The sequence below is a fragment of the Bos indicus genome, chromosome 15, assembly GCF_029378745.1.
Source record: "Bos indicus isolate NIAB-ARS_2022 breed Sahiwal x Tharparkar chromosome 15, NIAB-ARS_B.indTharparkar_mat_pri_1.0, whole genome shotgun sequence".
Classification (NCBI taxonomy): domain Eukaryota; kingdom Metazoa; phylum Chordata; class Mammalia; order Artiodactyla; family Bovidae; genus Bos; species Bos indicus.
The window spans coordinates 52,119,517-52,143,825 of record NC_091774.1 but is presented as its reverse complement, the minus strand read 5'-3'; the positions used below and the strand labels follow the sequence as shown (position 1 = coordinate 52,143,825).

At 48.5% G+C, this 24,309-nt stretch overlaps 1 protein-coding gene across 6 annotated transcripts in view; it reads left to right on the top strand.

Annotated features, from left to right (window-relative positions):
• NUMA1 (nuclear mitotic apparatus protein 1) overlaps nt 1–24,309 on the top strand; it is a 72,258-nt gene that overhangs the window by 35,017 nt on the left and 12,932 nt on the right. Inside the window, exons 1-13 of one of the 6 annotated variants that reach the window (XM_019974528.2) lie at nt 159–295; nt 5,900–5,973; nt 11,219–11,304; nt 16,311–16,390; nt 17,689–17,771; nt 18,474–18,554; nt 19,881–19,968; nt 21,212–21,332; nt 21,865–22,022; nt 22,305–22,422; nt 22,500–22,617; nt 22,851–22,991; nt 24,089–24,211. In XM_019974528.2, coding sequence (XP_019830087.2) covers nt 5,932–5,973; nt 11,219–11,304; nt 16,311–16,390; nt 17,689–17,771; nt 18,474–18,554; nt 19,881–19,968; nt 21,212–21,332; nt 21,865–22,022; nt 22,305–22,422; nt 22,500–22,617; nt 22,851–22,991; nt 24,089–24,211 — 1,239 coding nt within the window. In that variant the 5' untranslated portion in view covers nt 159–295; nt 5,900–5,931. Of the gene's footprint in view, nt 1–158; nt 296–384; nt 644–898; nt 1,130–1,328; nt 1,483–5,899; nt 5,974–11,218; nt 11,305–16,310; nt 16,391–17,688; nt 17,772–18,473; nt 18,555–19,880; nt 19,969–21,211; nt 21,333–21,864; nt 22,023–22,304; nt 22,423–22,499; nt 22,618–22,850; nt 22,992–24,088; nt 24,212–24,309 lie in introns of those variants that run through there. The other 5 variants (XM_019974529.2, XM_019974532.2, XM_019974527.2 and 2 more) reach the window with 5 other exon arrangements.

Sequence of the window (24,309 nt, the reverse complement as noted above, 5' to 3'; positions counted from 1 at the left end):
TCTGCCGACGGGTCCCAGTGCCTGTGTCTGCTGAGGGGCTCCTGCCTGCCGCCCGAGGTCCCGAGACTCGGCCCCTCAGCCCCTCCCCACCAGTGCTCGGCGGAACAGGGGATTAGGTTCTGGCAGCACAGCTGGGGTTTTGGCGGCCATTCCGCAGCCGACAATAGCGCGCAGTCACCCGGACAGGACAGCGCAGGCCCGCGCTCCAGGGCCGCCGTGGGCCCGGGCACCTGGTTTGGGTGGCCGAGGGGGAGGAGCGGGCGCGGCGCAGCAGCCCGGCCTAGCCACGCAGAAGGTACGGGCTGGAGAGGTTCCCTCGGGGAACGGGGCGGCCATGTCCCGGGGCAGGCGGCACCCGCGGACGGAGGCCGGCGCTTTGTGTGCGAGCGAGCGGCGTGTGTGCTTAGAGACGCGACCCGCCCCGGGGCCGGCAGGAAGCCGCCCCTTGTTTCCGAGGGCCTGCGTCCCGTGCGCTCTCTAAAGCCTCTGTTCCCGGGTCTTCCTCCCTGCCCTGCTCTCCTCCAGGCAGGGCTGATCTAACCCGCGGGGCAGCCCGCGGCCTACTCTGCAGCGGCTGGCCAGAGATGGACGGGCTGTCACTGCCGTCTTAAGAGCGCGAAGGGGGAGTGTCCGGGGCTATCAGGTTTGTCAGGCAGGCCTCTGTGAGATGCGTTTCGTTGTGTTTATGCCACAGTTTGCTTTGGCGCTCGCCACTGTCGCAGTTCAGTATTTTTGTCTGCCGGCTCCTCCCCCCGCCGCCCCCACCCCGCGCGTCCTGGGCTCTTGTTTGCGGCCGGCTTCGGCAGCTCCCGCTCGGGCGCGCCGGGGACCCCTCCTCCCGGCCCCCGACTGCCGCCCCTCCCCCCTCGCGGAGAGTGCCCTGCTCCCCGCTCGCGGAAGCTCGCTGCGCCTTTAAAGAAAGCAGACTCCTGGCTGTGACGCACTTCTGGCTGTCAGCCAGGAAGATCGCTCCTGCCAGGCTGACTGAGAAGAAAACCAACAACTTTTCTTTTGTGTGTGGGGGGTTACTTTCCACTAGACCCCCCCTCCCCACTTCCTCCTCTCCTTTCAAGATTTAAATGCTAATGGTGGATTAAAACCTCTAGATCCGTGTGGCTTTGGGAGTCTGGTAAGGCCCCCCTCCCCTTCCCCCCCCTGCACTGAGACTTTTTCTCCCTCACTGTTTCTCTGGGGTTTTGTTCAAACATGGAGGAGGGGGTGCGGTGGACTCTCCCCCCTCACCTCCTTTTCCTGCGCCATCCTTGAAGGGGAGGGAGAGGAGAGGGAGAGCAAATAAACACTCAGGCGCTGGGAGCAGAGCTTGCCAACATCCGGGAGTTGGCGCCTTTTAGAGCAAAGGGTCGCTTTCTTTCCCCCTCGCGTAGATGTCAGCGTGTTTTTGTTCGGAGGGAGAAAGCGTGTGCGCCTGCACGTTGAGCTGTAGACAGCTCGGGAGAGCGTCTATTCCCGAATGAGGCCTGGGTGTGTACACAACGGTGGGGAGTGAAAAGGTTCATTTTGTCCGCTGGTAGAGACCAGGGGGTGTTGATATAGCAGTGGGGGCAGGTGCTGATAAGCTGCTGGAGTCGGGGTGTGTGTGTAGTGTCGGGCTGTAGGCCCCAGATCTGGTTCTTGATTGCAGCCCTTGTGCCCACATCTTTCTGATGTGGACCCTACAGAGCATAGGGGGAAGGGCAGATACTAGTAAGCCACTTTGAAGAAACCAGGGAAACCTTGGTTTCCCTTGCAGTCCTTCGCGTGTTCCTCACCGGGACACTGGGCCAAATTCTAGGCTACACAGAGGGGCTGGTCTTCGTGCAGAGGGGGAGGCCTGAGTCCAGAGTGAGCCCCTTCGAGGGCTTGGGAGTACAGCCAGCACCACTGGTTTGCCCTGACCTCAGGAGTGCAGAGAAACTCTTTGGAGTTGGACAGGACCTCCTGCTCAGAACTCCTCAGGGGTTGAAGAGGACTGTGTTTTCCCCTCATTGGCTTCTCTTAGAGCTGCTGGTTCTTGGGCTTTTTACCTCCTCCTAGCCAGGGCTGCACCAGCAGGATATTTCCTATCCTGTTCTTTATGACCTGTGAGCCAGTGGTGACATGAATTGGCCTTTGCTGGGTCACTCTGGAGTAACCCAGCAGATTAGGTCTGGGTGCTTGCCTGAGTGTGCCTCCTCTCCTGTTAGAGGAAAGGAGCACCCTCAAGATTAGGGTGTTCACTCTGGATGTGGGGATATCCTTTTAGAAAGACGTATGGAGGTCACAAGCAGGCAGGCTGTCTAGGTAAGTAGTGGTAAATCTTGCATGGGCACAGAGTTGGGACAGCCATTTCTCTCGTGAGTTGTGGGCCTTCGGAACCCATGGTAGAAAAGCAGTGGGTCACACAGCTGGAACCTTTGAGGTGAGGGTTTGTGTGGGCTTTGGGTCCCAAAAGTCTGGGAATGGGAGTTAGCACCTAAAAGAATGAAGATTCAGCAGAGGCAAGGGCCCCTGTTCTGAGTACAGTTCTGCAGCTTTCTGAGACCACAGGGCACTTTGGTGTTATCATGGTGTTCATGAGGGCAGTCAGTGGCTAAGAAGTGGTCTCAGAAGGAGCTGGCACCCAATTTTGGGGGCGGGGTGAGGAGAGTAGTGCTGCCACAACTCAAAACTCTGGCCTTTGGCCTGTATTTGGTCAGTGCTTAAAACTGAAGCTTTTCCAGAACAGACCCCAGAGCTCAGCAACCTGACCCTCCAGTCCTGGTCCTTCCATCTGAGCAGGTGGTTTGCATTAGCTTCAGCCCTGGTAGGAAACCAGGACTAGGTTTTAACTCTTTAAGACCCAGAGAGGGTACAGGCCAGGTCCCTGCATGTCTCTTGAGTGTCAAGGTTTTGTCCTGATTTATCTTCTCTGGAGACAGAGGGGTTACCTTAAATGTGGGGATTGATCCTGACATGAGGAAGTTACATTATGTGAGTTGTGAAAATGTCAAGAGGATACAAGACCTTTGGTTTATAAGGCAGCTGCTTTTGTGTCTTGGTTCCTTTTTGAGCCCAGGGCAAAGAGAGAGTGCCTTCTCTGCTGAGGGCGCTTCTTTTCAAAGAAAAAGATAGGTTGGAATTCTGAAGGTGTCCACAGAGGGCCTGCATCTCAAGATTTTTGTTTGTTTGTTGATTGAGGGTTTGGGGGGTGGGTTGGGGGTGAGTTGCCTGATTGAATTGGGGGTGAATCTTAGCAGACCTTTCTGTGAAATGGTTCCAGGCTGCAATCGTGGGGATCTGTTTTTCCATCACCATCACCCAGTCTTCTGGGTGGGGCCTGCCTCAGATTTCAGGGGGAGGGTGTGGAGGATGGTGCTCTGGCTGGGAGCCCTAGGGTTCCAAGCCAAGGTCTGCTTAAAGTTGTAGTCCCATTGCCGAGGTCTAGCTGTGCCACTGGCTTCAGTCATTCATTACCCATGGTGAGTGAATGAGCTGCTGTCAAGGCTCTCACCCCAGGGTCCTGTCTCTGAGAAAGTGCCCCTCTGTGGGATTTGACCTGGTAAGGTCTTTCCTTATGTTGAATATTGAATTCTGCCTGTTCGTGTGCCTGGGGAGCACAGAAGAAGGCATTTGGCCTTGACACCAGTATTAGACAGGCTCCCCTGGGAGGACGTAAGGGTTGTGTGTTTTGCCTCTGAGATGAAGGGAAGAGGTGGGTCAGGTCATTTTTAGCAACACAGCTGTGGAATCTCTCAGAGGCGGCAAGATCCACCTCCGGTTGCAAATGCAATTTCTGACTGCTGTTTTGGGCCTCATCAAAAGGACAGTGAGTCTGGAGAGGCAGCAGTGGGGTTGACGGGGAGGTGATCAGGGCCTCATTGCCCTTGTTCCTGAATAGCTCTGAACTTTTATTTTTTTTGCACTTGGACATTGCTGCCTTTACTCCAAGGGCCAAGCGTGGTCCTTGTGATAACTGACCAACCACAGAAAAGACTTTGTGCAGTTCAGTAGTTGAGGCCATCTGCCTTCATCCTGTTGAGGGAGCAAGACAGTCAGTGCCCATAGATGGGCCACACTGGGTGAACATCAAAAACCGAGGAATACATAAGCCCCTTAGCTTCTCTGCCCTCCTGAGAACTCTTTGTTAACCACTACACTTGCTTTTGCCAAAACCTGGGTGAATTGGCTCATTTCCAAAACTGTGATGTTTGTATGGCAGGTGGACTCACATTGGGTTTTGCAGGGTCAGGAAGCAATTAATTACAATTAGCATTTAGTTATATTTGGCATTTAATTATTCTATTATTTAGTGCGCTTCTATGTTTAATTTTACTTCCTCTGTAAGCCCCTCAAAGCAGGGACCATGTCTTTGTCTCCCATTTCCCATGTAGCTTCCAGCACAGGATGAGCATATGTAAGGACTAAGAAAATAACCTTTTTGGTTGGTTTTATTAAGCAGAGTACACTTGCAGAGGAAGGCCTAAGAGATGATGGGTAGTGGATTATCAGATTTATGTATCTCTTTCCGCTATTAGACAGTGAGCTCCTTATGGACAAGCATGGCGTCTTATCCCCAGCACCTTGTATTCAGATAGTACTCAGCATGTGTTGGTCCCACAGAACCCACAGCCTGGAGATGCTGATATATGGGGAAAGTTATAGATGATGTGGCTCTTGCCACTCTTGTTCCTCCTTCTACTAGAGTACTGACAGACTTGGCACCCATGGCAGTAAGAGGTGGGGGTGGGGCTGATTACTCTCATGAAGATTTGTGGGAATTATGCGAGCTGCTAAGAGATGTTGGGGAATATGTAGTCACCGGGTGTGTGGTCTCTTGAGCAGGTTGGCAGACAGATGGAAGATTCCCACTGGAAAGGAAAATTGGGAGTAAAAATACCAGAACAAGTACCTAATCTTTCATTAACTGTCCCCTGGGATCTCTACCAGCATTGGATTTGGCTTCATCCAGTCTCCCATGGCACCCTGCTCCAGTACTCTTGCCTGGAAAATCCCACGGATGGAGAAGCCTGGTGGGCTGCCGTCCATGGGGTCGGGAAGAGTCGGACATGACTGAGTGACTTCCCTTTCACTTTTCACTTTCATGCGTTGGAGAAGGAAATGGAAACCCACTCCAGTGTGTTTGCCTGGAGAATCCCAGGGACGGGGGAGCCTGGTGGGCTGCCGTCTATGGGGTCACATAGAGTCGGACACGACTGAAGTGACTTAGCAGCAGCAGCAGCAGTCTCCCATTGGAGCCATGTCTTTGATATTGGTGTGGGGGATACAGAAATCCAGAATTTGATGGTTTTCCCCAAAGACTTGGTTATTGTTAATTAGGCAGACTTCGGGTACCTACAGAAAGAGCCAGAAATCAATCTTTTTGCTTAAGGACTGTGATCATTTATTGAATACCTACTGTGTGCCAGGCACTATGCTATTTGCTTTACCTGTTTTATCTTGAAGCATCACAGTAAATAACCTGGAGAGGTTTTTGCAGATCCTTTTTTGCAGGTGAGGAAACTGAGACTAAAAGAAGTTAATGCTACTTGTCCAAGGTCACAAGAGCTTGGTCACATGGACTCAGCATTCAGACCTAGATGTGTCTGAAAAACGATGTTTGTTCCACGTTTTAAGGGCACCATGTCCCAAAGAGTAGGGCTGAAGTCCAGCTTTGAGTGTTGTATTTTCTAAGGGACAGAAAGATTGTGTGTAGAGCTTGTGGACGTTAAATGCAGAGTTCTTTATTGTCAGCTGTGACACTGTATGTTATATAGAATAATTTTGATGTATGCTCTGAGCTCTCTAAAAACTGCAGTGATGTCTTGGTAGATTAAGTGCTGAGTAACTTATCGAAGCTGGTAAATGAAGCCATTTCCCCTTTCTTCCTTCATCGTGGATATCTGATGTAATTAACCACCCTGACTCTTCTCTTGGGTTCCAGGTGCGTCGGGGTGACTGTCTGGTTTCACCAAGATGACGCTCCATGCCACCCGGGCGGCTGCACTCCTCACTTGGGTGAGTGGTCTTCCTCTGCTTTTGTGAGCCACACTTCTCCAGGAAGCTTGGGAGAGGTGAGAGAGGAGTTCTCTAGGAGTCAGAGCTATGTAGAGTCTTCTCCTCTCCAGATAAAGAAAACACAGTTTTCTTTTGCCTTTCCCTGTAGCTTTTTTTAAATTGGGGTATAATTGATTTACAATGTTGTGTTACTTTCAGGCGTACAGCAAAGTGAATCTGTTACACATATATCCACTCTTTTTAAGATTTTTTCCCCCATATAGTCCATTACAGAATATTGAGTAGAGCTCCCTGTGTTGTACAGTAGGTCCTTATTAATCATCTATTTTATGTGTAGCAGTGTGTATTCGTCAGTCCTAATCTTCGAGTTTATTCCTTACCCCCTTGTAACCATAAGTTTATTTTCTATCTCTGTAGCTCTATTTTGGTTTTGTAGATAAGTTCATTTGTGGCCTCTTTTTAGGTTCCACATATAAATGGTATCATGTGGTACCTGTCTTTCACTGCCTGACTTAACTTCATTTAGTATGAGAACCTCTAGGTTCATCCTTGTTGCTGCGGATGGCATTATTTTGTTCTTTTTATGGCTGAGTTCCCCTCAGTTTTTAAAAATTTATTTATTTATCTGTTGGCTGTGCTGGGCCTTCATTGCTTCAAGGGCTTTTTCTCTAGTTGCGACGAGAGGCGGCTACTCTGCAGTTGTGGTGCGTGGGCTTCTCATTGTGGTGGCTTCTCTTGTTGCAGTGTGTGGGCTCAGTAGTTGTGGCGCATGGGCTTAGTTACTCCGAGACATGTGGGATCTTCTGGGACCGGGTATCAAACCCATGTCTCCTGCATTGGCAGGTGGATTCTTTACCACTGAGCCACTAGGGAAGCCCTCCCCTTGGTATTTAACTTTGATTATTTCTGATGACGTTGCTGCTGACAAGTGATCCATGCCTTCACTTGTATAGCTTAGAAAAGGCCTCTCTGAGGTATATATTCCCTTTCAGTGAAGGGAAGGGTGGCTGCAAAACAGCCCGGGAACCCATGTCTGCCCCCTCCATGTGCATGTTTCTTTCTTTTTTTTTTTTTTCTTTCACGTTTCTGTAAAAGGATTGATGCTGGATTTCGTTGACGTGTAGGGACTTTGGTCTTGAAAGGCCTTTAATCTCAGGGCAAGGTTCTCCTTGCTTTCTTTACTGTGTTTCTGTCAGCTTCCATTGTCCTCCTAGTGCCTTGGTTACTTCACCAAAATTCTTCTGCTAGGTCTTTTCATATACTTCTGCCTAAGACAATGGCAAATGACAAAATAACGCTGAGCATTGGGAGCTTAAAGCTACAGAGAAACAGAAGCCGCACACAGTGTAATGATGACATGCGAGGATCTTAGAGGCAGACAGCCCAGCTTGGTTAGAATCGTTGCTCTGGCTTATCTGTGTGACCCAGGACAAGTTACTTAGCCTCTCAGCACCTCATTTTAAAAATGGAAATAATAATAATACCTCATGGAGTTATTATGAGAATATGAGATATGTCTGTAAAAAACACTTAAATATTAAAATATTGCCTGGGGGAATGCCCTGGCAGTCCAGTGGTTAAGACTCCATGCTTCTACTGCAGGGGCATGGATTTGATCTGTGGTTGGGGAACTAAGGTCCTGCATGCTGCACAGAGTGACCAATAAATAAATAAGTAAATAACACGTCACACAGAGTGACCAATAAATAAATAAATATGCTCCACAGAGTGGCTGATAAATAAATAAATAAAATGAGTAAGTACATACAGTACTGCCTGGGCATGCTATTTGGTAGAGGGTATTTTACTAGTCACCCTAACTACTGATCAGAAAGACTAATTAAAGAGCCACCTTTAAGAAAAAATTACAGAATTAGGAAATGAATGTTTAATTTCCAAGTAAGGTGGATTTACTAAAACTGTCTTTATAATCACTGTCGATACTGTAGTCAGGAAATAATGTGTTTAGTGTCCAAAACGTGTGTTCTTAATCTTCAGCTTCTGAAATAGATGCAAATTTTAGTTGTATAGTTTAAGATGGGTGTTTTATATTTATATTTTTTATTTACATTTCAGTGTTTTATGTGTGTATTAGAAGCATTATCTCTTTCTTCTCTTGCCCAGGAAAAGACTGGATGAGTAGTGTCTGTGTGCCTAGTTCAGTTGATTAAGTGATCTTTAGGGGTCCTTCAGCTGCATTGTTTTAAGTTTATCAGTTTATTTATATCGGTTTTAGGCTTGGTTTTATAGTGACTACTACAGTTTACCGAGAAGACACAAAAAAGACTGGTTTTATTTAACAGCAGATACTTGTATGCTTTTTTTGAAAAATCAGAATGAACGTACATTAATATATTAAAATATAGTTAGATACAATTTTTCAATTGAAATACGTTAGGCAGCTAAAGTGGATTTTATAACACTGTAGCAACATGGAATGGTGCTTGTTAGTGAGAGGAGTGGCATCCACACAGACGCATGCGTGTGACAGTCACATTGGTGGTTTCTTTTTTAATGACCTAGGAAAAAGGAGAAAGAAATCAAAATGCTAGAAGTACAGGTATTAAAATACTAGAGTGAGTGGAATTTTTTGTTTTCCAAGTTTTCAGTAATTTATTTTCTAATGTAAAGATAAACCTGTATTTTATTTAAATTGAAGTACGGCTTGAAATTATTCTGTACCCAGCAATTATAGTGAATAAATTGTTGTAGGGCATATAAGGAACTTTAAGATTCAGCAACCGTAAATGACCCTGGTAGCCTCACAGGAAGTTCCTGGGTTCTTCAGTGAGCTTGGCCCTCTCTCACATTTTGTATCCTGACTAGAGATGAAGGAGCTTGTCTGCTTCCTCAGCTTTTAAATGATTTCCCATTTGAGAGCAAAATAATGCACAGGAAGGAAATATATTTTTATATCCATGAAAGAAACTGTTGCTGAGTTATTGCTTAATTGATATGAGATGAATCCTGATTCCTCAAGTTAAACTAGCTAACTGGTATGATTTTTTTCCAATCTTGTTAGTGAATGAGCATTCACAGCCCTTGAATGTATTTATGTAGGTTCAGATATTAAAAGAAGATAGTTTTTGGATGCTTAAGTCATTGTAGTCTCTTCATTTTCAACAGATAGAAAGGGACTGTGGCTTGGAATATTCAGAATCTTTAAAAATGCACACGGGCCTTTTCTAATTAGATTAAGCACACACACACATGCACACACGCACGCACACACACCTGTGCCCCTAAAGGTGGTATAAATTATTATCTTTAAGAGTCCAATGAAAGGTTCTATTTTATATTCCACACTTAAATTTTTTTTTTACTTTCAATCCACTTTAATTTAGATTCATTTAGAAGTTCTCAATATAAAATTATTTAATGGAAATAAGTACTATCGTTTCTGTAACTGATGACTGGTTTTTTGTTTTTTTTTTTTCATTCTCATTCTCATGATTCTCCAGTGCAGTCAGCTAATTTAACTAAGAAGTAGAAGTATTGCTGGATCTGTTTCATTATTTTAATTTTTATTAACTATAGCAGAGCCTTGCATTTAGTCCTCTTATTTGATAATGTGTTCTTTCATCCACAATTTCATTTGAACACACACTGGCCCCCTAAGGTAGGTAAGTTTGACAAGCGAGAAAATAGGCGCAGAAAGAAACAAAATTGGTAACAAATGTTCCTGGCAAGTTAGTGGACGTAGGAGCTGGATTCAAAATCCTTGTCTGGGAGCCTCTTCTAGTGCCTGTTGAAGAGCACATTTGAGGGGGAGGGACAAATTAGGGGTATGGGATTAACTGCTACACCAAATAGATAAGCACCAAGGATATACTGCATAGCACAAGGAATTATTTGCAGTGTTTTGTAATAACCTATCATGGAGGATAATCTGCAAAAATACTGAATCACTGTGAAACAATTTTGTCAATCAGCTACTTCAATTAAAAAAATAAAGAGTACATTTAATAGAATGTACTCATTTGCGCATAACTGCTACTCTGAAGTTTTTAAAAATACCTTGTAAAGCAGGATATGTCTCCCTTCTCCTTCAGTCTTGCATATGTGATTGACTGACTTAGCAAACTCTTCCTTCCTAATAAGGAATCACAAAGGTAAACTTTAGCCCAGACTTCTGCACTTGGTACCAGTGGAATTTATGAGGTTTTCCTGTAGAAGTCAACCATGCGTGCTTGTTGAATACCCTGTGTACCTGGTTCATCTATGTGTGACTGCTGGTGAACTTTCTAGCGGCAAAGACTGAGTTAGATGAATGCCTGCCTGAAGGCCAGGAACGGGAAAGGTGATGGAATCTGAATTGACACGTTTTTCTTTGGGGTTTGTAGCTCTGCATTTCCTTCCTCCCTCCTTTTTTCTTTGTTATCGTGTGTTCCCATCGTTTCTCCCTGCCTCAGCCAAAGTTTCATGTCTGGAAAGAATTTAAAAATGCATCTATGATGAGATTTTATATCTGTGTGGGAGTATATAAAATATACCTGATATTTAATATCAACTTTAAGTGGATACAAAATTCAGATTTCAAGAGCTATAAAATCAAGAGATACAAAGGGCTGTAAATATAACATCTGAGCTGTAAACATTGAAGAAATACAAAGGGCTATATAAAAAAAGCCTTTCTTTTTCCTACCCCTCACTCCCAGCCTCAGGTTCCTCTCTTGGGGTACAAGTTTCTTTCATTCTTTCTAGAACCATTTTATGCCCAATTACATTTAAAATACACCCGAGTGCTGGAACATTCTAGGAGAACTTAAGCTCTTATTCAAAGGATAAGAAGCCAAAGGAAGGACTCTGAGAGCAGTTTTCAGGTGGCCTTTAGTGGATGAGTTGGTGCAGCAACATTCCTTTGCTGAAATTAAAAGTCCTAGAATCGCCTGTTCCTGCATTCCTTTAGCTGCAACTATAGGCACTCAGAAGGGGCACTAGCAGGAAAGAACCTGCCTGCCAATGCAGTGAGACATGAGATGCGGGTTCGATCCCTGGGTTGGGAAGATCTCCTGGAGAAGGGAATAGCAACCCACTCCGGTATTCTTGCCTGGAGAATTCCATAGACAGAGGAGCCTTTCGGGGTACAGTCCAGGGGGGCGCAGAGAGTTGGGTACGACTGCAGCAACTTAGGACGCACACAGGCACTCAGAACAAGCAGAGTTGCCAACACCTGGGGAAAGGAGCAAACCCCAGGGCTTTTTGCACTAGACGGTTTCACCAAGTGCTTCCCTTTGCCTCGCAGGTGAACAGTCTGCGCCTGGCTGACCCGGTGGAGGCTGTGCTGCAGCTGCAGGACTGCGGCGTCTTCATCAGGATCATTGACGGCATGTAAGTCTGCACTGCCTTCCCTGCAGCCTCTAGTGCAGCTGTAGGCTGCGGTGGGAACTGCATCTGTTTCCTTTCCTGGCTGGCCAGAGAGCGCCACCGGATTGGAACGTCTTCCAGTCACTGTGTGTCTCTACGAGAGAGGTTTCACTCTGGTCCCGTCTTGAGGCTTCCTCGCTCTTTCGTAGGAGAGCTGCCACGTCTCTGTTCTCTGGGAGCCTGCCCTGGCATTCCCTGTCCTCTTGTCTCAACAAGAGTCTTCTACAGCCCTCCTTATCTCACAAGATCATCCTTACCTCACAAACCCTCTTTGCAACCTTTGGGGCCAGAAAGAAGAAAGGGGAAGCTCATAAACTTGAGAGAAAGAAGCAGGACCTAAAAATCTTTTAACTTGTTAGCACTGCACAGATTTATGCCTTTCTAACCCATTAGCGCATTTCTGGGGTTTTCACCTACCTCATTTAACTTATTCTCTGAGGTCAGTTAGCATTTGGTAAGCTGCTTGTCATGTAGCCAGGATCTCAGTTTAGGCCTCTTCGTTTTAGATCTGTGTCTTTAGCACATTTCCTTTGAACTTCACAATTATCTGTGAAATGAGTGGAGTGGGCCCTCCTTCTCTTGCCTCACCTTTCTGGAACCCAGCAAAGATGGGTCAAGCCATAACCTATATTTATCTTTTTAAAGCTCATATGGTTCATCTTGTTTCCTGACCCTCAACTTTAAGGAATTATGAAGGGCAGACTGACTGACCTTTTACTTCTTTGTGCTATGGGCAAAAGTACAGGCAAACCATGATGTAAGGAATTGGGGGGACAGTGGAGAGGACCGACTTTCCCAGTTTAAAGGAAAGCACAATAGATGCTGAGTCCCCCAGACCAAGATCTGAAGTGTTGAGGCGTCCTATGTGGCTCAGTGATAATCTGCAATGCAGGAAACACAGGTTCGATCCCTGGGCCAAGAACATCTCCTGGAGGAAGAAATGGCAACCCACTCCAGTATTCTTGCCTGGGAAATGCCATGGAGACAGGAGCCTGGCGGGCTATAGTCCGTGGGATCGCAAGAGTCAGACACGACTGAGCGACTGAGCACGCACACACCTGTATGCGTTGTATCCACACACAGAATGGGGGAACTGGAATTCAGCATCTCTGTGAAGCAGGTTGGCTGCATTTATAGGCAGCAGCTCATTGACAGGGAAACAAGGTAGAACTGAACTTGTCAAAGGCAGGGTCTGGGTCTAATTCATCTTCAGGTCCTCTACACCTAACTTAGGACTGCAGTGATTAGTTTTAATTAATGTTTGTTAGGTGAAAATGAGTGAATGAACATACAGTTGATATTCTAGTGGGGCTGAGTGCCCCCACGACAGATGTGTTTGCTAGAGTGGGTTTTTTTGGTTTTTTAATCTTTTGAGATTTATATTGATAATGAGATGTCTAATATGATTTCTTAAAGGTCCCTTTGGCTCTGACTGGCCCACTTGCCTTAGTGAAGGAAGCCACTGTATTTCTTATTTTGGTACAGACACTGCCATTTTCTTTTCTTTTGGTTGCACCGCATGGATTGTGGGATCTTAGTGTCCTGATCAGGGATAGAATCTGGGCCCTGGTAGTGAAAGTGCTGAGCCCTGATCACTGGACTGCCAGGGAATTCCTGGACACCATTTTTTTTCCCGGTTACCCAGACACAGGACATTTCAGCATCATTTTGAATTCTCCCCTTACCTGGGCACTGATTTCTAATGTCACCATCTTCTCAGTTTGTCCTTTCAGGAGATTTCTCACATCCCTTCCTCTGCCTCTGGATACCAGACTCTCATGACTTCATTCTTCTCTAACCTATTCTTAGTCCTGGGTATCCCTGTAGTATGATCTCAAGACCTTCCTCCATCCTGCTTTCAAAACTGTGTGCTCAACAGCTCATGGATCTCAGCAACTCTTCATTGCCAAGAGGTTGAAATCTAAAAACTTCAGTTTGGGTATTCAGAGCTTTCATCAGGGGCCCATTTCTTCCCTCCAGTCTTGTGTCTTGCTTATTTCTACCTGTACACCCCACTCTGTTTTGTTTTGTTTTTTTTTGATCTTGTAGACTTTCCTAAATTCTGACCTTTGTTAATTGCATCATCATGGTACTTCTTAACTTGTTCTTCCCCTTGTTGCCTATAAACTGGTAATTAGATCTAAATTTAATTAGCTTAAGATTTTTTTTCAAGGATACTTCATAGATGGAGTTGTGCACCACCTGTAAGTCAGCATTTTGTAACTCATAATGTAACTAGTAACCATTTTGCAAACCCTAATGAAAGCAGTAGATCTAGGCAACTAACATCAATGGCCAGTAAAACCATTAGGCTGGCAGTAACTAACCTACAATTTAATTTTAACATCACCAAAGGAGAGACAGCCAGGTATGACTTGTAACAGATAATAGTGTGCAGCATGGATGGATCAAGCTTTTGCTTTTGAGGAGATAAATTTCCTTGCCTGATGACAAAAGCAGTAGATGTGTCCAGGGGTACGGATGTATATCCTTGGTTTAGCCACTGTAAGTTTATAACCCAGTGGGAAATTTGCATAAGGCAGGTCAAAATTTCAAGATGCCCATTTTCCAAGTTATTTTCTAAGGTGCTGCCTGAGCTTTAGATTAGAAGAGACAGGTGGGGAGAAGAGTAGCAGTGGGGAGAGAGTGAGTGTGTGTGTTGGATGGAAGTGCTACTGAAATCCCAGGTTAACCCTGATCACAGATACTGGGCAATGCTGACCAACTTTCTATGGGAAAATGTTATTGGTGAATGTGTTCTGGCTGATTCGTTTGTGATGCTCCTACTGTTGCTAACAGAAATCAGACAGCTGGTTCTCAGGGAAAGACAGCGGAGGAGGGCTAGGTTGGCAGCGGATAGAATCTGTGGGAATTGAACAAATGCTTGTTCCTTGGCCACTTGGCTTTCTCTCTCAGAAAATTCATTAGAGTCAATGCCTCTGACAAGTTTCTCCATTTTTCTGTGTGTGAATTCAGTTCAGTTCAGTCACTCAGTCGTGTCCGACTCTTTGTAACCCCATGAATTGCAGCACGCCAGGCCTCCCTGTCCATCACCAACTCCCGGAGTTCACTGAGATTCACGTCCATCGAGTCAGTGATGCCATCCAGCCATCTCATCCTCTGTCGTCCCCTTCTCCTCCTGCCCTCAATCCCTCCCAGCATCAGAGTCTTCCAATGAGTTAACTCTTCGCATGAGGTGGCCAAAGTACTGTAGTTTCAGCTTTAGCATCATTCCTTCCAAAGAAATCCCAGGGCTGATCTCCTTCAGAATGGACTGTGTGTGAATAGCCTGAACGAAATAGGCTATCCCATCTCTTTGATATCTGCAAATCAAAGTTCAGTGGAGGCATTTTCCCAGAAAACTTAAAGCCCTGATATTTGCCTTACTGATGTTGATCTCTGCTCATCCCAGTTAAAAGCATTCCTCATCGGTCAGTCAGCCCATACGTACTCAGCACCTGCTGTATTCCTACCTTTTAGCTCACACAGAGTGGTCACTTATAAATGATGTGCATGGGTCTGTGAGTGTTGTAGGAATGCCTGAGAAGGAGGGGGAGACATGACTAGCAGTGGTTCTGTTTGGCTTCCTGCCAGAGATGAGACTTGAATGCAGTCTTCTTAAAGGATGGGCTGTGTTTCCCCAGGACCAGCGTTCTCCAAAGCATGTTCCTTGCAACTGTGCTATATCAGGGGCTCAGTGGTAAAAAAATGGGTTTTGTGGTCAGATATGTTTAGGAAATAATGCGTATTATGCCTTCTTCTTTAGAAAATGTTCAGTTGGGTTTAACCCAGTATTTCTCAAACATTTAACCGAAGTACCATGTTTATTTTTTTTATCAAATGGAATACACTTAGGTAAATTACTACTCCGTGATGAGGCAAAGAAAGAGTCACAACATTCCACAATGTGGGTGGGTAGGGAGGATGGCTCTTTTGGGAGTCTGAGGAGATTAGCATCTCTGAAGGAATTTGTAGGTGTCCCTAATCACAGACCAGCTACCCAGAGTGCTGCTTGTGGGGCTTCCCTTGGAAGAAGCCTTTGTAATCACTCTGGAGCTGGACAGAGTAACTCCCAGTCTTGGCTGGGATGCTTCTGTGCTTTGCAGGGGGATTCTCAAGTCTGCCCTGCCCTCTGGAAAGTTGATTGAAACCTGGAGATGTGGGATCTGAATAACAGGAGGCCTTTTAATCAGTATCTTCATCTGTAGCCTCGATTGAAAAGTCAGCTTTCTAACTTCTAAATGAGGGTAGTCACTTCTGAAAATGAAACTGCATTTAGCCAAAAGGGCTGGGGCCAGGCCTGTATGAGAGCGCCCCCTGCTGCTCCCTGCCGTCCTTGCTCTTCACACTTCGCTCGCCTTTCCACTTAAACCAGCGTCGCGAAGGTCACAGATCAAGAGTGATCGTCCCTTGGCCTGGCCCCTCAGAGGCCACCTCAGCCTTCAGCCTCGTGAGTGTTGAACTTTGCCGGGCCACTTGAGAGCCTTGTTCCCATCTGCTCTGTCAGTTCTTGGATCTGATTTCCTGTTTCCATAGTCCTCTCACTCTAGCCGCACACATAGTGCGCCCGCACTTGTCCTCTTGTCACGTGTTCCTAGGTGTCCTGACCTTTTACACTGAGTCCTTCCGGACTATTGACCCCAACTTCCCCTCCATCTGTGCTCCTCCATCACTTCTCGGCCTGCTTCCCACAGAGCTTTTCCATATTCACAAATGGGGTGGCAGAGTGCCGTCTTTTCCAGGAGGGCCTCAGGCCTCAAGTCCCCACTTCTCAGCCACCACACAGTTCCTTCTGGGTAAATGGTGTCTTCTCCCCTGCTTCCAGCGCCTGGCCTGGCTCTCCATCAGATCCAACAGAGACCCAGCCTGAAGGGATGGGAAGGTGGTAGGTGATGCAGTAGCCAGGAGGGAAGTAGCCAGGAGGGAAGGCTGGCCAAGTACTCTGGTTCTAACACTTGTTCTTTTTCTAGCCTTGGCACTGATGAGGGGCAGCAAATCCTGCAGCGGCCGGTGCCGGAGAGACTGGAGTTTGTGTGCAGTTTTCTGCAGAGTAAGCACCTTTCTTCCTGGCTGGGAAGGAGCTGCTTCCTGGGGCTCGGGCAGCCAGAAGAACCAGGTCTCAGGTGTCGGGAGGGGCAGAGGCTTGAGGCCGCCCACTGTGTGCCACCGAGATGAGTATGGCCAGGGTGGCTTCTCTGAGTCTGGCCTGCACCAGTTGGGGGAGAGTATCACTACAGTCCCAGAGTATGAGTCTGGGATCCAGGTGGAGCAGGGGGTTGATTCTGGGGACTCATTACCTTGGGTTCCCATTCCTTCCACTGCAAGGAGACAGAAAGATCCATGTTACCTTCTTCCCCTTGCTGGGAGAACAGTTTGCCATGGTAACCCTAAGTTAATTGCGTAAGTGATAGGTATAGGGGCACAGGCAGGGCAAGAGTGAGAGCTTGCCCTTCTGTTCTACTGTTTGTGTGACCTTTCTAGACGTGGGTTCCCTGTCTATAAAATGAAGATGATTAATAATTGCTCTTAAGATTGACGTGCAGAGTAAATAAAGATACATGCAAAGCTTCTAGTGGGCTTCCCAGGTGGTGCCAGCAGTAAAGAAACTCCCTGCCAATGCAGTGAGACATAAGAGATGCAGGTTTGATCCCTGCGTTGGGAAGATCCCCTGGAGGAATGCATAGCAACCACTTCAGTATTCTCGCCTGCAGAATCCCATGTACAGAAGAACCTGCGGGCTACAGTCCACAGGTTCAGAAAGAGTCAGGTGCACCTGAACAGCTGAGCACACGGGCAGTCAGAGCTTCCAGCGCAGTGCTTGTCAGCCCCTCCCCCATAAGGCTGTGGACACAGTTCTCACCTTTGATCCAGGCGCTCTCTGCCATCCCCAACTCAAGAGGCTTATCAGAAAGGTGATGATGGATTAAGATAAAGCAGGGTATTAGTAATTGAGCCCAGCCCCCCGGCAGCATAAGAAGCAGGTATCCCCCCCAACCCTGGTCTGACTCAGCTGCAGGCAGGCTTCCTCTGCACCCTCAGTTGGAAGGAGACTCTACAGTGACCTAGAATCTGGGCTCCTTCCTCTGTGGTGCTGAGGGGGAGTTCGTGTGTGGGTGGGTGAGTGCTATGTCAGGCCCCAAATCTGCTGTGAATTCCCAGCCTGTTTTCTCCTTGAACTGTCCCTGTAGTCCTTGGACTAGCCCAGGATAGAATTAACTTCAGGTGGAAATGTGCGTGTCGTCTCCTGGCCCCACCAGCCGTTCTGTTCCTCTGACTGCGAGGTGTTCTGATTATCTCAGGGATGGTTCTAGGAAATTCACCTTGTTTTCTATATTATTGTCATTACAGAAAACCGAAAACATCCCTCTTCTGCAGAATGCTTGGTGTCAGTGCAGAAGGTGATGGAGGGCTCAGAGCTGGAGCTAGCGAAGGTACCTGTGGAAAACGAACCTGATGGGGGTGAGAGGGTGGCACCAGAGGGGCCTGCGGGGGGGCCTTCTCTCAACCCACAAGTGGTGGGGGCTTTATTTCTGAGCCTTGTGGAGGTTGGTGGTAGGTCTAGGCAGCCACCTAGCTGAGGCTTGATTCAGTCAAGGATTTTAGCCCATCCTAATGACCAAGAGGTTTACTGGACCATTACTGTGGCCTCTGTGGACAGCTGTCAAGAGTCAGGCCTTAGCCGGCTGTTGTCATATTTTTCTTTTTAGCTCAATCCAGTTCACTCCCCTTCTGTTTCTGGGTGCTGTCGTATGAAGGATGCCTTAGGTGTCATACCCTGGGTTCCATGAGTGCAGGGATTCTGGCTCCTGGCTTTTTGCACAGTGAGCACTGAATCCTCGATCAAGAGGGATGGGGTGGGGAGAGAGGTGGGAGGGGGTTCAGGACGGGTGACACAGGTACACCTGTGGCTGATTCATGTCAACGTATGGCAAAAACCACCACAGTATTGTAATTAGCCCCCAATTAAATAAATAATTTTTTTAAAAAGAAGAAAAGTGTTTCCTGATACAGTTAAGGGCAGCGGCCTGAGGCTGCTGAATTCTGGGAGAGCTCGGAGTCCCCAGAACAGGGCAGGGGTTGGGGCCTGAGCAGAGAGGCAGCCCTGCTCAGCAGCCCCTCCTGCTTGCTCCTAGGTGGCCATGCTGCTGCTGTACCACTCCTCCATGAGCTCCAGGAGTCTCAGGGACTGGGAGCAGTTTGAATACAAGATTCAGGTGAGCCCTGCGCGTCCATCCCACCCAGCAGGCTTGCTTGCTCATGTTTCACCCCGTGCCAGTTGTTTTTCCCTAAACAACATGCATTGTTCTTTTTAAACATTATGTTATAGTAGTAACAGCCATTCAGTATAGAAAGTCTGGAAAATACCGAGAAGCACAAAGAAGGAAATAACAGTTGCTGGTAATGGCATTCTCAGCAGTAACTGCAGACTTTTAAAGAATATACGTCCAGGCCCTTTTCACGTACATGTGTTTAACTGTACCTGTACGTGAACTATGTTTGGATAATACATAGAAACTATTTTTCCTTCTTGTGTGTGCTTCTGAATGTTTAAGTGGGTGTTTTACACAGACTGTCACTCCATTTCACCCTCCTTTCCTCTAGTAGGACGGATCAGTGAGGGCGTCTTTATCTATCATGACAATCTAGCTCAGAGCGGTTGCCCCTCTTCCCTCCTCTGCATGGTCCCTAAGTGAAGGGGAGTGGGTGCATCTGCTTCATTAGAGAAGGAACTACCTGCCGTGCAGTCCTGATGTTGTCCTTGCTTCCTGCGTGAGCAGCTGTGCTTTGTTTAGAGCAGCAGCAGCTGGGATGCCAGCGGGCCACGTCAGGGACTGGCAGGGCGGCAGCTGGGATGCCAGCAGGCCACGTCAGGGACTGGCAGGGCGGTGTCCGGAGAGCTGCGGCCTTGCACGTAGTGGTGGAAGTGTTGAGTTCACCCCCTTTCGTACTCACTTAGCTCGTGGCTTGTCACAGGTCGGGGTTGTAATGCTGTGGGCGGAACAAGTGGCTCCTTCCTTCCTTTAACGTTTTCTCTGCTTTAAGCTGATCATAGACCAGGTAGAAAGAAATTCTAAAGAAATAAGGAAAATGGCCAGAGAAGTCAGATCAACTCTGTAGCTTTGGAATTCAGACAGCGAAGGCAAGATTTTACAGCTGAGCTGGTGGTTAAGCCCTGCATGAGCCCCAAAGGTGTTTTCACTCAGACAGAGAACAGCAGTAAGGGCCAGCTGGGAGGGGCCAACAGAGTTCTGTGTAAAAGCTTTCTGACTGGGTTGCTTTGCTTACCTATTCTCATCTCATGGTCAGGAGTGAAGTCAGGTTGGACTTCTGTCTGATCCTGGGTGCATCTTTGGGGGAAATGAGGGGCTGGGGACGAGTAGAGTGGAATGTCTTTGGTGGGACATTCCGGACTGGACCATGGGGCTCTGAGGGCAGGGATGGGTTCCAGCAGACTCTTAGGGCACCTCCAGGATGGTGCCCTCCATCCCTGCAGGCCTCCCGAACACCTCAGTGATGCTCTTTCTCTGTCTGTGGCCCAGGCTGAGTTAGCCGTCATTCTCAAATTCGTGCTGGACCATGAGGATGGGCTAAACCTAAATGAAGACTTGGAGAGCTTCTTGCAGAAAGGTAAGTAGGGGCCATTCCTGACGATCCCGTCTTTTCTGAGCTGGGGACTGCTAGGATCCTGAGTTGTCGGGAAGTTCTGGGGGTTTGTCCCCACACAGGGCGCTGAGTAGGTGCTTAGGAAACGTGTGGAACATGGAGTGACATGACTTCTGGCCATGTTGCCTTCATCCCAGTTTCCACAGAGCTCCTCCTTGTGCCTGGCAGCAGCTCAGCAGGACATTTGTAAGTGATCATGTCTGCTGTCAGTTCTCCTGGTTTACCCCACTACCCACATGTACATCTTGTTTTGTTTTTTATTGTTTAAACAGTCATTACTCTTGACTTACAAGCTGGAAGTACACAGTTTTAGAAGACTGTTATTCCTTACATATTGTTCGTGTTCTAGGTGGGAAGGCAGATACATAAACCAGAATATATGATGAGAAAAAAGTGCTAGAACAGGGAGGTATTGAATCTACCAGGCATCTTGCTGGAAGTACAGTCAAGAGTGAGAGTGCTGCCTGTTGGGAAGAGCCATCTAACGACGACAGGTGTCTGGTGGCAGGTCTCGGCACATTCACCCAGCCCCTGGATTTGGTATTCCTTGTGTTCAGGTTCCCCGTGAGCAACTTCAGGTGGAGATGTTGTAGATGTGGGTGTAGAATGCAGGAGAGGGCTCTGGGCCAGGCTGTGGGCTTGCACGTTGGTATATGGATGGCCACTGAGGCCTTGGGCACTGTGGGCAGAGCATGCAGGCCCCATCAGAACTCTGGGGCTTGGTGGGCAGGTGGGTGGGAGAGGAAGGAGCGGGTGCGGGAGAGGGAGCCCGGGTGTTAGAGGCAGGAGGGCCTTGTGAAGGTCGCCATGAGAGCCAAGAAAAGAGGAGATTTTGAGAAAGAAGTCATGCTGGCAGTGCACGATTTCAGAATGAGGGTTTCAGTGAGGAGGCTGCTGGCTCTGACTTGAGAGGCCACTGGGACTGAGAGGAGTCTGCTCAGGGTTGGCTTGAGGGGAAAAGCGTGAGCACTTGGTCCGGTCTCTTGAGTACAGAGTCTGGGCAGGGAAGCCCTGTACATTGGCTTAGGGCACTGACTGCTGGATAACCCAGACCCCAGGCTTCAAGCTCTGCCCAGCCTTCTTCTGCAGCTGACATATAAGTGTCTGGATTCATCCCCACTAAGGCAAGTTCTCAAATAGCATAAAGATGCAAATCTGTCCACCTCTTACTGACCTCTCTGTGGCTTGTCTGCTCCTTCCACTCCAGCTCCTGTCCCTTCCCCTCGTTCCAGCACCATCTCTGAAGAGCTCTCTCCACCCAGCCACCAGGCCAAGAGGGAGGTTCACTTCCTAGAGCTACAGAAAGTTGCCTCTTCCAGCGGGAACAAGTATGTGCTGTGCCTCTTCTCCCAGGATGGGAGGCCCTCGACACCCAGCGCTCGGATCCCTGCCTCCAAGGGGCCAAACTGTTGACCAGCCCCTGAGTCATCAGAGAGCTTGGAGTATCTTACAGACCTGTGACGTCCTCCCCTATGTCAGGATCAGTGGGGGACTTGGTTGGGATCTGTCCTGGGCAAAAGGCCTGTCAAAGACTGGTCCTTGTTTATGGGATTTCTTGCTTTCTTGAAGACTAGGCTAAATTCCCTTAGTGCAGTTCTGTAAAGGCAAAGAGAATGCCCTCCTTTTGCAGCTGTGGGGGGTGGGGAGGCATAGAGAAATTAAGACTTGAAGAAAGAAGAGGAGCTTTCTCTAGGTCACGTCATAAAGCACGAGGTAGCACTGCAGGCAGAACCCAGGTATTTGGGCCTCGCCCCCGTGCGCATACCCACAGAGCCCCCTGACCCCCACCCGCGGCTTTGGTTGCTTCCACCCTCAAGTCTTGGGCTCTGACCATGGCATCTGGGCCATCTCCTTCCGCAGCTTCCTCTCAGGTTCTCCAGCCTCCCCCATGGGTGACATCTTGCAGACCCCACAGTTCCAGATGAGGCGGTTAAAGAAGCAGCTTGCAGATGAGAGAAACAATCGAGACGAGCTGGAGCTGGAGTTGGCTGAGAACCGCAAGCTCCTCACCGAGAAGGGTAGGTACCTGGCTCGCTGGCGGATGTGTGTGGACGGGCAGCATTCAGGATTTTCATCTGGGAAGGTGCTGGGCTTGTCTGAGGTGTGGCCCTTCTGCCTTCTGTGTTGTCTCCTCTGCTGGCCCGGGAGCCGAGCTCCTCCCTGGGCCCACTGGCTGACCCGTGGAAGCTGGTGCTATCCGTGCCCCCCTCCTTCTTTCCCCGGACCAGCTGCCCCCTCCCTCCTCCCTCCTCGCTCCTCCCCTCATCCTGGGTTGAGTCCTCTCCTCTCCTCCGGGGCAGATGCGCAGATAGCCATGATGCAGCAGCGCATTGACCGCCTCGCTCAGCTCAACGAGAAGCAGGCGGCCAGTCCGCTGGAGCCCAGGGAGCTGGAGGAGCTGCGTGGCAAGAACGAGAGGTACGGTTCTCCTGCTGTCCTTCTGCGCCCGGCACAGCGGCCATGTGCTCTTTCCTCACTGGCCCCCTCTCTCGCAGCCTCACTGTGCGGCTGCATGAAACTCTGAAGCAGTGCCAGGACCTGAAGACAGAGAAGAGCCAGATGGATCGCAGAATTAACCAGCTTTCTGAGGAGAATGGGGACCTTTCCTTTAAGGTGAGAGTTGGGGTTTCTGGTCCACACCTGGAAGCCTGGTGCAGCTGAGTTGGTCTGTACAATTCCCCCAGAGGATTGAGGAGAGTGTCCTCATTCCTTAATTGGCTACTGCCAGGGACGGACTGGCTGGTGGCCGTAAATTTTGATTAGTAGTCCTGCGCTCAACAGGCAGACAGCAGTGGTTCTGGCAGTTTTGACCCTGTGTGACGGGGGTTCCCTCTTGTCTGTCTCAGCTGCGGGAGTTTGCCAGTCACCTGCAGCAGCTCCAGGGGGCCCTCAACGAACTGACAGAAGAGCACAGCAGGGCCACTCAGGAGTGGATGCAGAAGCAGGCGCATCTGGACAAGGAGCTCGGCACAGCCCTGCAGGACAAGGTAGCCCTCTGCTGTGGGAAGTCAGGGCCGTGGCCTTGACCACATGCCCAAAGCTGAATGTCGTTTACCTCTGTGGGACCTTTGGACTTCCCTGGTGGCTCAGATGGTAAAGCGTCTGCCTCCAGTGCAGGAGACCGGGTTCAGTCCCTGGGTCCGGAGAAGGAAATGGCAACCCACTCCAGTATTCTTGCCTGGAAAATCCCATGGATGGAGGAGCCTGGTAGGCTATAGTCCATGGGGTCACAAAGAGTCGAACATGACTGAGCGACTTCACTTTTCACTATGGGACCTTTGGGAATTATGCTAACTACTCTTCAAGGTTTAATAGTGTGCTGTAATGGGCTTCGGTTCAGTATACCTGTATATCCTGTCTCTGCTGTTTACAGGTGTGGCTCTTGGACAAGTTACTTCTTTCTAAGCGTCTTTTCCCTAAAATGGGAAAAAGAATTAGTAGCTACCTTATTGTCTGTTGTAGGATAATGCATATAGAGCACTGAACACACATTGTCTGGTACGAGGTGAAGTTGCTGAGATTATTGTTGCTATTAAGAACGCAGCTCTGCCACGTATTAGTAACCATGTAGCCCCCGGACAAGGCACTTAACTCGTCAGCTTTGAATTCTTACTCTGTAAAAACAGTAGGGATGGTAGTTGCTACCTCTGGATCTGTTGGGTGGATTAAGACAGGCCCTGGCCCATTGTAGTTGCGTAGTGAACAGTGGGGTGAAGGGGGGCAGGGGATCAGGGGTGCTGTGGCTACTGCTGCTGTTGGTGTTCAGACAGGGTATTTTAAGCTGCTGAGTGTTTGGATGCTCTGAGAGCCAAGACATGACCGAGGAAGGGTATACAGTGAGGAAATCTCAAGTAAACTCATCCTTGGAGAAGAAATGAGCAAGTCACCCAACTTAATTTAGCCCTGGGACTGGGGCTGGTAAATCAGGTCTCCATTCGTTTCTGCCAGTTTGCTCCTAGGTCGGGGCCAGAGGAGATCTTGGTAACAAGGTAATGGGATAATAATATTGATGCTCACAAGGGCTTGTGTGGCAAGCTGGTGCCTCTTTGATTTCTGTTAACCTGGGGCTCTCATTTACTTCCAGAAATGCCTTGAAGAGAAGAACGAAATCCTTCAGGGAAAGCTTTCACAGCTGGAAGAACACTTGGCCCAGCTGCGGGAGAACCCACCCCAGGAGAAGGGTGAGGTGCTGGGTGACGTCTTGCAGGTAGGGACTCGGGCAGTGGTGACACCTGTGGGCTGGGGTGGCTGCTGACCCGTGCTCTCCATGTTCAGGTTCCTGGTGGTCCTCAATCCCTGGAGGGG